Source organism: Lepidochelys olivacea, assembly GCF_965140295.1.
Source record: "Lepidochelys olivacea isolate rLepOli2 genome assembly, chromosome: 4".
Classification (NCBI taxonomy): domain Eukaryota; kingdom Metazoa; phylum Chordata; order Testudines; family Cheloniidae; genus Lepidochelys; species Lepidochelys olivacea.
In genome coordinates this window covers 147244544-147260051 of record NC_140414.1, presented here as the reverse complement: position 1 = coordinate 147260051, position 15508 = coordinate 147244544, and the positions used below count along the sequence as shown (strand labels likewise).

At 51.7% G+C, this 15508-nt stretch overlaps 1 protein-coding gene across 2 annotated transcripts in view; it reads left to right on the top strand.

Moving 5' to 3' along the window:
• SIGLEC1 (sialic acid binding Ig like lectin 1) overlaps nt 1–15508 on the top strand; it is a 70503-nt gene that overhangs the window by 38616 nt on the left and 16379 nt on the right. For both annotated transcript variants that reach the window (XM_084626567.1, XM_084626568.1), the window contains exons 5-10: nt 1509–1772; nt 2986–3240; nt 6990–7289; nt 10406–10660; nt 11849–12151; nt 13791–14045. In XM_084626567.1, the coding sequence (XP_084482693.1) occupies nt 1509–1772; nt 2986–3240; nt 6990–7289; nt 10406–10660; nt 11849–12151; nt 13791–14045 (1632 nt within the window). The remainder of the gene's footprint in view (nt 1–1508; nt 1773–2985; nt 3241–6989; nt 7290–10405; nt 10661–11848; nt 12152–13790; nt 14046–15508) is intronic.

The following is a 15508-nucleotide window of genomic DNA, read 5'->3' as shown; positions in this document are numbered from 1 at the left end:
GCTTCAGCAGCTGCCCTGTTCCACCCCAGAGGCAGCTGCATTTCTGTGGGGGAGTGAATTGAGTCTTGTGTTTTATAGAGCCACACTTGGGGAAAAACCTCCTCTGGCTGATTTGATGGTGGGTGCAATTACTTGCAGATGCAAGTGAGAGGATGCAGAGGTCTGACTACTTGCTGTCGCTGGCAGAGCGCGGGAGTGGAAGGCAGGCTGGGGAGCCCGGTGAATATCATTTGTAAAGCTGTCTGGGAAGAGAGGGGCTGGACAAACACAGAACATGCTGCCCCTTAGAAACAGTCTGTGGCCCTCACCCTGGAGCTTCCGTAACAGCTGTGCCGACATTGGCAGACTCAGGGGCCTAAAGCAAGGCGCCTAAGACAGCACCTGGCCACGCTAGTAAAAGTGGCCAAAGGTCCCAGGGGCTGGTGTCAATCCAGGGGTGTCGGTGCAGTTGCTCCAGAGTCTCCTGGAAGCTGCATCTGGTCAACAGGTTCCTAGTTCCTCCCGTTCTCCTGGACCCACTTATCTCACTGCTGCTCAGACCCTCCCCTCTGACTCCCTCTTTCCACTCGGAAACGTTTCTCATTAAGGCCAGCTGCCAGATCTAATATCACTTCTTCCTTCTCTACCCACCGCCAGCTCAATAAAGCTCCCCACTTTCCTCTCAGTATGCCCCCTGCGCACTCTGCCCAGCCCCTCCTCCCCACCCACCGTCCCCATGACAAACAGGACTCTCCTCCCAGCCCCGATGGGCACTGTGGTGCTGAGATAGCTGGTAGCCAGACTCCCCCCCGGCTGTCAAAGGACTCCAGTGCTCCATGGAGCCCAGCACCACTTACCTGCCCACACGTTTCAGCCTGAGAACTCTACCCAGGATGCCCTGTTCTTCTGCTCACAGGCTAATGCCTGCAGCCACCTCCTGCCCATGTCATTGGCTTGACCCGGGGCCAAGACCTTTCCAGCTAATACCCACGGAGCTGCCTCCTTTCCCGAAAGCAGAGAGGCCCCCGGCTATGCTGCCCAGGGAACATGGTTAGGAAGCAGCCCTAAGTCCTGGATCTGGCTTCCTAGCTTGCAGGGAACCATCTCTAGGGTTAAGAAGCTGGTTCAGGTCCTTTTGCCTACTTAGGCTTTGGTCTCTGACACTGCCAGTGAGGGTCTTTTGCCCTGTGGGGATTTGTCAGATATATAGACTCTTAGAACCCTAGGGTGAGAAGGGACCACAAGGGCATCTAGGCTAACCCCCTGCCAAGATGCAGGACTTCTTGTGCCAACATCATTTCCAAGAGACCACAGACAGAAGAGCTCTCAGAGGGTGAGGAGAGTCACGAGCAGCACGGATCAGACTGGAGACAGTGACAAATGCCTCTGAGCTAACCCGACTTCCCTAAGTCATGACCACTGGCTTCAGTCTCAGCCAGCGATTCCTGGCTGTGGTGGTGCCCACTGGATGCCGCCTCCATTCCAGCTTCACTCATTGCGTGTCCTTTCTTCCTCCGACTCCCCTGCAGATTCCCCGAAAGGCACAAAAGTGGTCATCAACCCCTCCGGAAAGAACATCCGGGTGGGCGACACCGTGTCTCTGACATGCAGCGTGAACAGCACCTTCCCCGAGGTCACCGCCTACAGGTGGTACAAGGGCAGGACCGCCTTGGTGAGCGAACAGATCCTGACTCTCCAGAGCGTTGCTCGCGAAGATTATGGCCCGTACCACTGTGAAGCGGAAAATTCAGTCGGGACTGGGGTGGCGGAAGCAGTTGTTCTCTATGTTTTTTGTAAGTATGGAGGATGGGGGCCTCAGATGAATCACCAGCTAATGCCACCGGAGCACCATGGCTTCAGGGGGACCGTGTGCAGCAAAGAGAACTAAAACCAATGCTCCATCTAGGCCAGGACGGCCAATGGTGGATGCTTCAGCAAAACAAGGATGTTCCCTCCACCCTAATGCAACTGACTGTCTACCTCAGTAGTTTTCATTACAGCTGTCTGGGAATTTTTTGAGGAATGGGTTTTAAAAAAAATGCTTATTCATCAAAACCCAAAAGTTTGCAAAGCAGGGTTGGTTTCAAGGACTCTCCTGACTCAAAATATGATCAGAAAACTTTTTTGAAATGGTCAAGCTGGCCGGTTTTGACATTTTTTGCACTGGAATGTTTCCATTTTTCAAGTCAAAATGACTTTTTGTTTAGAAATGTTAGTAAATTTCGACTAAAAAAATAGTTAAAGAAAAACAGGTCAAAAATCAAACTGAAACATGCCATTGACCGAAACCAATTTTTTTTTCTCATTGACTTTTCATCCCAGTTCTGGACAGGAATATTTTTCAATGTCTCTGATTTTTTTATAAGATGGGAAAACGGTTTCCTACTCAACTCGATTGATCACCCTCATGTCCGAGTGCCTTACAAGCACTAATGAATCTACCCTTTGGGATAAGGAAGTATTGCTAGCTCTGTTTTACAGATGGGGAAACTGAGGCACAGGGTGACTAGATGACTTGCCCCGACACAGCAAGTCTGCCAGTGTGGTAGAAATTGAGTCCAAAATCTCTCAAGCCCAGTGCAGTGCTTTAACCACAAACCCAGCCTTCCTCCCCCTTCACTCTTGCATCCTGGAGAGAAGGGGAGAGTCTTCTTGAACCCAGAGGGTGTCCCATTCATGTCTTGAAGCTGGAGGATCAGTAGCCCTTGAAATCTGGCTCCACCCCCTCCTGGGTGCAGGTTATTTGCTAGGATCATGTGGGTGTGTGTATCTCACATACTCAGTTTCCTGCCACTGCAGGGGTCTGGAGCACTGGTGCACCTCCTTCCCCTTGTGGCACAAAGTAAGCGAGTATCCCAAGGGCTGTAACATTTTGGTCTAATTCTGGTGGATGGGCTTGCTAGGGGGGGCTGGGTGGCCCGTGCTATACAGAAGGTCAGACTGGATGATCTGGTGGTCCCTTCTAGTCTTAACCTCTATGACTCAATCTGCTGTCATCTCCTTCAGCTGCAGTGGTCTCGGTGAGCCCTTCTGCAGAGATACTGGAAGGCGAGATGGTCACTTTGACATGCGAGGTTCCTGGCGAGGAGAACCAGGATCTCAGCTATACCTGGTACAAGAACAATGTCTGGATCAAGGAAGGCACAGCCCACTCCCTGGTGTTTCATGAAGTCACCACCAGCGATACTGGCTATTATTTGTGCAAGGTGCAGAACGACAAAGGGAGTGAAATGTCCCAGGCCATCAGCCTGAGCGTGTTCTGTAAGTGTAACACACTCTTTCAGCTCACATCTAATACTGCAGGGCACCTTGATCTGTGGTTTATAAAGGGTTAATAAATGATCAATAGATGGGAGGAGCTAGCCCAGAGGAGCAGCAAACAGGAGAGTTTTGCCAGGGACGTCTCCAGCATGAAGGAGAGAGGATGTGATTCTTGGGGTGAGTTTGGCTGCTAGTTTGTTTGTTGCTTGAAGATTCCAGTGTGGTTTGGGGGGTTGTGTGCTGAGCCTGCCGTGGGGCACAGGGCTGCTCAGGGAGAAGAGGGGTTTAAAAAGCCAGCTTCTAAGCAACCAGAGGAGCTAGTGTATAGAGGAGTTTTGCGAGGTAATTTGGAGAGGGGGTGCAAGAGGCAGATACACCTAACAAACATCCTCTAAACTTAACCCCCACCCCCCCAAAAGCAAACCACAAAATCCTGCAGGAGTAAAAAGAACGCTGGCAGAAGTCCAGCAGCAGAGTGGGGGCAGGGGAGGATATTCAGTTTATTGCACTGAATGCAGCATGCTTGATTACCTGCCTTGTGGGCAGGTGGCATAGGTGTGCATTCAGTGCAAACAGCTCCTGGCCTTCAGAGACCGAGGACCGGCTCTCAAGACCTGAGTGGCTGAACTGGAGGAGCAAAGGGAGACAGAGAGGTGCACCGAGGAGACTTTCAGGGACAAGGCAGAGCGGCCCCATCCCCACTCTGACAACCTCTGAGTAATACAGCCAAGGTGGGGGGAGGAAAAATCACAGTTTTGGGGAAAATAAATATTTTGGGAGTTTTGCCTTGAAATTTTTGTCAGTAAAAACTGGGGAAACCATCCCTGCTCCAGGAAATAGCTGGTAAATATCAGCTTCCCTACAATTGTCTGCCAGGAGATCATGGGATGTTTGATGCAGTGAGGCTTGCAGGGTTGTTTGTACTTGGGTAAATGTGACCAGGTTGCTCTTGGGCTCACAGCAACCACAGCTGTCTCCCTGGTCAGGTGCAACAGACAGAGATTACCTGCAGCAGCCTTACTCAGCAAGAACCGCTGCATCAGTGCTAGCAAATCCAAACCGATGTTCCCGGAGTCACTCTGCAGGCAGCATCTCTAGTCAGCGGCTGGGCCCAGCCAGGCCACTCCTTCACGGAGTCTGCTCTCCCTCCCAGCCAGTCCTGAACTGCGCTGGGGTCTCCCCTTTTAACCTCTCCCTCCAAGCCGGATACCTATTACAGGGGGGCAGGGCCAGTTGAGCCCCCAGCAGCTCATTCACCATTTCCTGGCCAGTGTGGGGTTTGTCTACACCAGTGGGTCTCACCCTGCAGACCTATCCGCACAGAGCTGCGGCCCATGTGACATCCGTAGGGCCACACAGGTAGTATTGGATGCAGTCCACATAACGGGCCATATGTGACACATATGGTGGGCATTTGTCCCAGCTGCAAGGCAGAGCGGAGAGCAGCGGCTGCTGCCCTGGGGGTGAGCTGAAGACAGTGCTGCCTGCTGGCAGGAGAGCACAGAAACTTGCTGCTGGCGGTCAGCGCTGCCTTCAGAGCTGGCCCCCCCAGGTGGCATGGGGCTCGGCAGGTCAGCCCCACCCCCTGGCAGAGCAGAGCTCCGGGGGTCAGCCCCAGCCGGGGGCGCATGGGGAGGGCAGCTCGGGCGAGCCCTGTGCACGGGGAAGCAGCTCGGGCGAGCCCCAGGCTGTCCCATTTTTACTTTAAGAAATATGGTCACCCTACACCTAACTCTCATTGATTTCACTTGGAGTTAGGTGCCTAATTGCCGCTGAGGATCTGGGCCACAGACCTGTTCACCTTTAGGGTGCTGGTCTGGTCCCTGCAGTGTCCAGAAGCCGTTCCCACCCATCAGCTGTTTGCTGGCCTACGAGAAATGAGTTGGGAGTGTCATTCTAGTTGTTAGTGTAATAATGAAACCCCAGACCCGGGTTACGGTGCATTGGGAAACCCAGGAAAGGGCTGTCTCTGAGCAGCCCCTGAGACTTGGCAGTGTTCTTAAAGCCCCGACTACTGGAGTCAAGTGATTGAGTAAAAAAACATCAGCTTTCATTTTTTTTCTTTTTTTAAAAAGGGCCAAGTTCCCAGCACTGCTTGCTGGGGAGAAAAGCTTGAAACCGTGACCTGAGCGTGCTCTAGCCACTCAAAAACCAGAAGGACTAAAAGGAACCCCAACATTATGATATTTCAAAAATCTCCCAGGTGCTATTCAAACCCAGCAAGCACACCTGTTTTCTAAAGCTAGGTGATTTTAATGTAAGCGGGGGAATAGTCCCGCTATTGTGGGGAACTTTCCTGGCTTCTGCACTACCCCGGTGAAGTGGGCTAGCGAAAGGATCCGAGTCCTCGCTCCCACTTCCTTTACCCAGTGGCTTCCCTGTCCTGGAGGACTCCCCTTTCACTCTCCTGTCTGGCAGAGTCCTCTTAACCCCAACAAGCCTGGGCCCAGGAGTCCCCTGGGGGACTCGACCCCAACCCTGCTGTGGTCACCTAGGACAGGGGCCAGGGTGTCCCCACTCCGGGGTACTCTGTCTGCACTGGGCACTTCTCTGTCCCACTGACCATTACATACAATTTAAAGCAAATGCAAGTTATTTAATCAACAATTAATTTTAAAAAGAATAAGGGAAAATGGGAAAGGTGAAAGGAAACACATCAGCCCGCTCGGTGGCAGGGAACATCACAAACAGTGTCTCTGGAACGTCAGGGCAGTTCACAGTCTGCTCCTTGTAAGTCCCAGGCCCCTTCTCCGGCCCTGGCTGTGCTGTAGGGATGCTGCGGGTCGGACACTTGCTCTGGTGGTGGCCACATGCTCTCAGGCTCTAAGTGGTAGGACCCTTCTTCCCAGTGTCGCCCCCGCCCTGTCGGGGTTACAGTCCAAGCCTGGCCTGCAGAGCCTCTTGGCTGAGGCGTCTCCCTGGGCTGGGCCTGCTGCCCAGGGTCCCCCTTGCTCTCCCCAGCTGCTCACCTCACCCAGCTCGGACTGCTCCAGCCCCAGCCCCACCACTCGGTCTCTGCACTGCTGCTGCTCTGCCCCCAGCCCCCTGGGCTGCTTCTCTGGCCCCTCTGGCTCCGGTTGCTGCAGCTCTGCTCCTAGGACAGGTCTGCTCTGCAGGCTGCTTCTGTGACCCGGCTCCCAGTACGGACCTGCTTCCTGGGCTGCTTTTCTGGCCCCTCCGGCTCTGGTTGCTGCAGCTTTCTCCCCATGGCAAGTCTGCTCTCTCTGGGCTGTGCCTCTGGCTTTGGGGCTGCAGCTCTGCTCCCAGGACAGGGGCTGCTCTCTCTGGATCTGGCCCAGCTCTGCTCCCCAGCTCAGCTTGGGCCCCTGCTTTCTCCTTAGCTCGGCCCCACTCGGTCTGACCCAGGCAATTCCAGCTCACACCAAGGACTGGACCTCCCTGGCCTCCTGATTCCCTGATTAGCCTGCCCGCCCTGTCATTCAGGCTGACCTGGAGCATTGGCCTCTCCCCATTGTTCCTGGGAGCTGTCAGCCTCAGGGTCCTGATTCCCCATCGACCCTTCCCCCTTTTTAGTACTGGGAGCTAGCCAACCAAAACCCCACTGAATGTTAGTAAGGGGGCAAGAGTCCCCTTACATTAATCTGGCCGTCACCTTTTAACCTCTTGCTCTAATCATAAAACCAGTTGTTATTCCCCCACCGCCCCCCAACCGCCACTTTCCCCTGGGTTCGTCAATACCTGGCTCATGATAACACCAATGCTGTCATTGTCTCCCTTCCACCACACAGATCCCCCTAGGGGCCTCGCAATCAGCTTGTTCCAGGAGATGCAGGAAGGAAAACTGGCTATCATTCACTGCACCGTGGATAGCCACCCCCTGTCTGCCCTGGCCCTTTACCACAACGAGGCCCTCCTCGCCACCACCAGCTCCCACGTGGCCCCCAACCAGCGGCTCAGCGTCACAGCTTCCCACAACTCCTTGAAACTGGAGATCCGGAACGTGGTGCCGGAGGACGACGGGCAATACCGGTGCATGGCAAGCAACACATTTGGGAACGCAACTGCTGCGAAGCTGCTCCATGCCCAAAGTGAGTAAACGATTGGGGATTACCACGCGGGGTAAGGGGCTGCCACCCATCGGGACTCCCCTAGACCTGTCCCAGGCCCATAACAGATTTCTGGGCACAATGTCTTCTTCAAGCGTCATGTTTAATAATACCCCATTCTTCTGCCACCTTCACAGTGGAAACCCTGGCCAATGTGGTCTCCCTCCCCTCTCCCTTGGAGGAGCATTTCACATCTGTTCATTGTGCCATGCCTGCACCATCCTTAGATTAAGGCCTTACAGAAAGGTCTGCGGATTGCTGGGGCACCCCCTCCTGTCTGGCTCTCCTCACCTATCCGTGCCTCTCCCCCCCGTCCCCGGCCAACAGCAGTGGTCTGCCTCTTCTCGTGACTCCATCCTCTGGCCAGCTTGCTTGAATGTCTCTCCCCTGCTGGGGTAACAAACGTACAACGAAATGTTCCAAATTGTCCCAACACAAGATTCCTCGGCCCCCTCGGGTGCTATTGCTCAGCTTGTCCGTGAGGCTCTGTCTTTAGCCCCATCCTGGACTCAACAGTCCTGACATGAAGCATGTACGCCCCTTCCTCAGGCCTGGGAGGGGAACCCTGGTCCAATCTCCTTCCCTGCAGCCTGCACTAACCACAGCCTCTCTGCTGGTCCCCAGGCGTCCCCGTTGGTCCTCCCATGGCCTTCTTTTTCTGCTGGAACACTGACCCCTCAGGACTGCCTTTCCCTGCCACTGGGATTAATTCTGTTCCTGCGGCTTTCTTCAGTCTGCCTTCCCCGGCCCTTCCCAGAGAGAGGAAACACCCAACTGCCTCTAGGGACAATGTGCCTCTGGCCCCAGCTTCACTGCCCCCAGCCTCCAGGTTTCCTCCTGGCTCTGGGCCCTCTGATTCTGGCTCCCAGGCTTCTCTCATCCTTTAGCCCAAGGAAACACTCAGCTATCTCTCACCCGGGTCTCCTCCCTTCTTCTGCCCTCTGCTTCTTCCTTTATGAGCATCTGTCTCCTCCCAGCTGGGCTGGATAACCAGTTACACCTGACACCCCTCCTGAAATCATCCAGGGGCCTCGGATGGGCTCAGGATCCTGTTACACCCAATCACAGACCTACACTCAATAAGGAAGCTATCGAGATGCTATTTAACGTTCTGATATAGGCGGAGCTGGCTGACAAAACAGAACAATTTCACTGAACATTTTCAAGTTTCAGAATTGTTGCCAAAATTGGAACCATTTTTAAAATTTTTTTAGAAATTTTCATTAAATATTTTTTCAAAATATTTCATCTCTCTTCCTTTTTTGGCCCCCTTTTGGCTAGCCAGTGAAATCATGTGGATAATGTCCAACGGGTTCCCCCTCCATACCTTTTCTTTTCCTTGTTTTTCCTTTTTCCACTCAGTGACTTTTCAGATCTTTTCCCATTTCAGACCAGTTAAAGAGCGGCAAAAGGGAAAAAAGAAGAGTAAAGTGGAGGGGTGGGGAGAAACAACCTCTCCAGTTTGCTCATCCGGTTGGATTTGGTGAGAGGGGAATGATGAGAAATGATGAGGGAAAGATGAGACAGGAGAAAAACCAAAAATCTTTAGTTTCAAAATTTAAGTAATTTTTAGATTTTTGAAAACCAAAATGAAACAAAAATTTCAATGAGAACAAATTGAAAAATTTAGTTTCAGTTAGAAATTTCTGCCTGAAAAATTCCATTGAACATGACATTTTCCCACAGCAACAACAACAAGAACAAATCCTTTTTGACAAATCCCATTTTTGAAGTGGGAAAAATCTTTTGATTAAAATTTTTTGACCAGCTGTAACTATAGACAGCTCAGAGACTGATGATTCCAACTCACTTTTCTCCAGTCTTCCGGATTGTGCCTTGAAGAAACTACAGCTGATTAATAATGCCGACACTCGGATTCTAGCGAGGCACAGATGAAGAGAGCGTGTTGTTCCAGTGCTAGAGTTTTTGTATTGCTGAGCTGAGAAGTTTCATAGGGGCCTGGTGTATCTTTAAGAGGACTCTTTTCTTTTAAGCTTTCTCTGGAAGGAAACTGTTTCTTTGATTGGAGGAGCATTCCTAATAGAGCTAATCAGAAAATGTTTTACAGGGTTTTTTTCCTGTTGTAAATTTTGAGTTTTCACCAAAATGTTTAGACTTCTTAGCAAAAAAATTGAAAACCCAAAATTTTTGACTGAAAAATTTCAACTGAAAACCAAAAATCTTTCAATTTGGAAATGCAGTGATGGTACTTCATGGGAATTGTAGTTTAGGGTCCTCATGTTCCCTTTCTCCTCTATAGTCCAGAATCCCTGTCCAAACCACAATTCCCATTATGCACCATGGTTTCCTTCTTGTTAAGCCACCACAGGTGCATCAAGGGACTTCCTGGTGCAGTGCTTCATGGCAAATGTAGTTTGATTAGGGAGCCCAGCCCACAGAGAAGAATGGGGGCAGTATGCACCCAAACTACAACTCCCATGAAGCACTGCAGCAGTATTCCCAAACCACAGTGTTTCAGCTTTAGGTTTTTCTGGTTTTGGGTGTTAGGGTTTGCTGACAAAAAGGTCATTTTTTCCACACAGAAACCAGACTTCTTTTGTGGAACATTTTGTTTTGCCAAAAAAAAAAAAAAGCAATTTTTCTGTTGAAAAACAGTTTCAACAGAATTTTTTCAACCTCCCTTCCACCTTTGGGGCAGATATCCCAATGTGGTAGGAGAGGCTGAAAGCCATCCTGCCAGTCTTATAAATGGCCTGTATTCTTCCCCTCCCTTCCTCCCTCCCCCAAACCGGTCTCAATAAAAAAGAGCAGCAAACAGTAAAGAACCGCAACCTATCCGCTTTCCCAAGTCCATAATACTGCTGTAGAGGCAAACCCAAACAAGAGCAGGGTGCTGAATCTACACTCAGCAGCTGACTAGAGGTTTGATTTCAGTGTCCCTGGCTTTGTTACATTTCCCTGTACATCACGGGACCCACACAGCCCTTAGCGGATTGGCAACATGGGCCAGCGTCCAGCCAGGACTTGACAGGGGCTGCTCAGGCTCACACAGTTTATGTGAGGCCCAGAGGGCAAACCTTGGGTGATGAAGATTTCACTCCCCTGCTTTACTGTGTTTCCTTCCCTCCCTCTTTCAGCGGCGAGAGTGTTGATCGGTCCCTCCCCGGAGGTGCGCGAAGGAGACGCAGTCACCCTGACGTGCGTCACCGCCCGAAGCGCAGAGGAGGGGACCAGCTACACCTGGTATAAGAACGCCAGGTGGCTGAGGGAGAGCTCTGAGAACACCCTGGTCCTCCCAGCCACGAGCAGCGGGGACGCGGGCGCTTTCCAGTGTAAGGCCCAGAATGAGAGAGGTATTAGCACCTCTCCGGCTGTCACCCTGCGGGTGCTGTGTAAGTATGACCTCCCTTCCACAGCCCCTGGAATAAGGCAAAAGGGGGAATTCTTTGTGATTAGGGAACTGGCTAGTCCTTAGATCAGCTGGGAGACATCTTGTGGAGGCTACAATTCACATACTAAAGGCCAAGTTCTGCCCTCAGCTGCCCCATTGTGAAACTAAAGTGATCCCTGAATCAATGGAGTTACTCCAGTTTTACACCAGATTGACTCCAGATTTACACGAGCCTCTCTGAGAGCAGAATCTGGCCCTGAGGGCCTTTATTAAAGTAAGATGCAAGTTGGTTAATGGGATCAATCTGGCAGCGCCATGCTGGTCCTGCAACCGCTGCTACATAGCTAGCCTCCTCGCCCCAGTAACCTTCTAGCTGAGTTCCCACAATCCAGATTGCACAGCAGGATGCTAAACTGGCATGGCGCTGGTGGAGTTGTCATCTTGCAGGTGAGCTATAGAGTAGAACTGGTATCCTGACCATTCATGGTCAGTAAAAGCCGGCCCTGACTGGCATTCTTCATAAGAGTATTAACTCCGGTGCCAGACCCAAACTCTGCCTGCGGTAGCTGCTGTTCGTCCTGCCAATCTCTTCTCCCTGTCGTTTTAGGAGGAAGCCGTTGTTTTTGCTTCCTGCCCTTCACTTGAGTGTAGCCTTGCTGTGTGCTATAAAACAGCTGCTACGTTCCACCCCAGAGCTGCACGTGCATTTCAGAGGTGGATGAAGGGCTCCCTACCCATAGCTTGTGTATGACTTTAAATATCTGGACTCTATCAGGATCCAAGGCTCCATACAAATGCAAGATCCTTGGGCCAGCTCCTGAATGGGTGTCAGTCGGAGTAGCTCCACTGAAGGAAATAGAGCTGTGCGGATTGACACCAGCTGAGGGTCTGGCCCACTGTAATCATCTAAACGCCCAAAGTTCTGCCCCAGAACATACGGTCCGTCATATCAACGTGAGGCTGGAGGCTCAGGGACCTTCAGTTGCTCCAGATTCCAATTCTGGCCAGATTCCTGTCTCGCCTTTATTGGCCCAGGCCTGTTCTGAGCAAAGAAGGAGAGTGAAGCAACAGCCTGGCAGAAGGACCCGTTAGAGTGCTGGGGAGGAGGGGGGGTTGAAAGGTTTCTCCTAATCTAGTAAACAATCATATGTCAGATAACATATCGGCCAACAACATTTTAACCCTGCAGTCCCACCGAGATGGCCCCAGATGAGCTCCCTGCTGGAGACGCAGAACGGGCACCTGGGTATCATCCAGTGCACCACCGAGAGCGACCCGCAGTCCGAATTAGCCCTGTACAGAGGAGATGAATTGGTAGCTTCCACCAGTGGCTCCCACTCGTTGGCCGGCCAGAGGCTCCGTGCGACTCCATCGTACAACAGCCTGAAGGTGGAGATCCGCGAGGTGGTGCTGGAGGACGAAGGGACCTACGTGTGCTCGGCCAGGAACGCCTACGGCAATGCAAGCAACTCCATGGTCTTCAGTGCGGAGAGTGAGTGCCCCAGCTGGGCTCCTCTTGTCAAAGGGAACTGGCTTTTCCAATCACGTGTGGTGGGAGAGAGACCCAGGCAGGCAGGGAGGGGGACCAGGTCCCTCTGTTGGCAGTAAGGGACGATTCACACGAATCCTTCTGCTGTTATTAAAAAATCCCCCCAGCAATTCCATTGATCACAATGGGGATTCACTGGAGGGGTGGGTCGCGTCCCACCAACTCCTGTCATGGCACTGGATTGAATTCGTAGCGAAATGGCTGTTGTGAGGAATTGAATAAGTATCACATTGTTTGGTCACTCTGAGCGTCCTTCACCACTGGAACAATTTCCCAAGGCTAGGCAGGAGGTCAGACTAGATCACAGTGGTCCCTTCCGGGCTTAGAATCTATGGGTGATTCACTGCTGATCCCACCCTATTAATTCCTGTAGGGGACGCCCCATTGCTTCCTAGGATGACATTGGAGTTAGTGGGATGGGATCTATAAAGGGAACAAGGAAAAGGGGAGATTCTGCAGTATCCTATGGAACCACTGAATATTAAATATCATAGATTCATAGAAACCTAGGGATGGACAAGTCCTCAAGAGGTCATCTAATCCATCATGAAGGAGGGAAACTGCCTAAAATGTATAATTTGGGCCTTTTGACCGAGTTTGCTACATAAAACCAAGCTTCTGTGCATGGAGACACAATACTGGATAAATATGACATATCACAAGGCCATGCACATTTTGCCAAGCACTGGCCATTTGATATAACTCAGGGATAGCTGTAGGAAAATGGCTGCCAAACTAGGGCATTTGTGACATTTGAGAGGATTGATTCATTCTCTGCTAAAAAAAAGACAATTGTGAAATTTGAAAAATGTTTCCAAAGTCCCGCAAAGCTGGCGATACTCCAAGATTCTGCTCTCAGGAACACCAATGTAAATCCAGAGTTACTCCGCGGAAAGTGATAGAATTATTATGCATTTACACTGGTGTAACTGAGATCAGAATCTGGCTCTGTGTCAAAGTCCCCCTCTCAAAGCATCATACAACTCAGATGTACAAGGTCATCCAGTGTATGCTGCCCCAATGTATTCCCCCCTTCCCTCACCCCCCCACACACTGAAAACCTCACACACACATCCTGTGCATTCTCCAGGATTTTGCCTACTCCAGTTTTAATTGTCTGGTATGGCTACCACCACTTCTCTTGAGAGCCTGTTCCCCAGCCTAATCGAATCACAGAATCTAAAGTGATGGAAAAGACCTCTTCTGCGCTCATAGCCCCCAGGGGCAGGACTGCTCCCTCCAGAACATTTTCTAGAGCTCTGTTCAGTCTAATTTTAAATGTCCCACGCAATGGGGCTCCAGCCCGTCTCTTGGGGGATTATTCCACAGCCTGACAGATTGCACTGTCAGGAAATGTATTCTAGGATACAGACTAACTCCCCCTTGGGCTAAGCCCATCCCCTTGCTCCTGCTTATACCCCCACGGGCTGCCCTTAACAACCACCTGCCTCCTTGGTCCTCCAGCCCTAGCAGGTAGTTATGTCGTGCCCCATAATGTACCCAAAGAAACACATCTTTCGTTGCTTTGCTCTTCCCCTGTCGCTCAGTCTCTGAATCCTGTTTGTCTCTCTTCCCCACTCAGCGGCAAGGGTCATTGCCACACCGGCCTCAGAGGTGCAGGAAGGCCAGGGGGTCAACCTGACCTGCCAAGTGAGCAGGAACTTATTGGCCATGACTAACTACAGCTGGTACAGAAATGGCCAGTGGCTGTCCGAGGGCCTGGCGAATTCCCTGGTGTTCCAGCAGGTGGCCAGTGCAGACGCCGGGGTCTATTACTGCAAGGCAACGAATAATGAAACAAGCAGAAGCTCAGCCTTGGTCTCGCTGAATGTGCTGTGTAAGTTCCAGGCACTTTGAATCTTCAGGGCAGTGGCAGGTTCCCACAGGAGTACGGGCGCACGGGCCCCAGGGGCGCAGTCAGTCCTGTCCCAACCAACGCACCTGACTTTGCTTGCAGGTGCACGTTGCAGGTGTGTGTACATGAGAGGGTGCACTTGGATACATGCCGGTGGAGGTGTGTGTGTTCATCTGGGTGCGTGGGTCCATGCACTGTGCATGTGTATGATTGTGTGGGTGTGTGCATGCGTGGGTACGTGTGGGTGTACGGGCACCCCTGTGCATTGTTTTTGTGTGTCTGGGCTCTTGCGTACATGCAAGAGCACGCGTGTGTGCCAACACGTCTGTGCACATGTAACCCAGGCTTACTCAGGCTGGTGTTCTGGCCCCAGGAGTGGCCAAATCACATGGAAGCTGAAGACCCAATTATGCCCCAGACAGGGACCTCTGTCTCTAGAAGCATGAGCTCCCTCTGCCTGTGCTAAAATACCCAGGCCTGTTAGCTCAAGGCTGGAGCCAGCCCACTGACCTCCCTGTGATCCAACCACTGGAAGCCGGGGGGACCATGCGCCTCCCGGAGTACAAGTGGGTGACACGTGCGTCTGTTCCAGAGAGAAGCTACCTGTGAAATGCGGCGATCAGATCAGGTGACTTAGTGAACCCCGGCGACCAGTCTGCGTGCAGACCCTGTGCTGTCGTCTAACACGCGCAGGGCCGTCGCTTCCCCTCCCCTCCTCGCACAGCCAGGCTGGGTGCTTCAGGATCCAAACTGCTCACCTGGCTTTTTAAAACTCACTGTCGGGTTCTTCATGTCAGTCTCAAAACCTCAGAAACTCATTCTCCTGCTTCCAGTCATTGGTACCAGCTTCCGCTCTGCCCTCCATATGGTCACCGCTGATGAGAGACTGCCCCTTCGGCTGCAGATCCTGCCAGCTGGAACGGCCAGCAAGAGTAGATTTGGGGCCAGGCTGTATTCTTTTCAAGGGTTACCACAAGAAGCTAAAACCTGAGCAGAACTGATCATAAATAGCCTGTCTGTAATTAACCGGCTAGTGTGGGTGTGGGTGAGACCATGTGTGTGTGTTAGAACATGCATGAGCATGTGTGTGTATTTTAGCAGGCAAGTGAGCATGTCTGTGTTAGAATGTGTGTGAGTGTGTGTGTATTTTAGCATGCCTGGGATCATGTGCCTTTGTGTGTGAGATTCTCTCTATGGGATGGAATCGGAGCTTTTCTTCTGTGTGTCATAGCCCCTGTACTGCTTACAGCTAATGGTGATTCTCTGCTCGCTCAATCAGTCGAGGAGTTTGAGTTCCATCGCTGTGTCCCTGTAAGGTTTCTAGTGGATGTGGTATGCAGCAGAGTGATGACAATGGTGAGGATCTAGGTGACCATAGGATGGTCCAAGTGGGACAGGAGGGGTCTTTAAACAATCCTCAAGACATTTATAACTCGAGGATGATC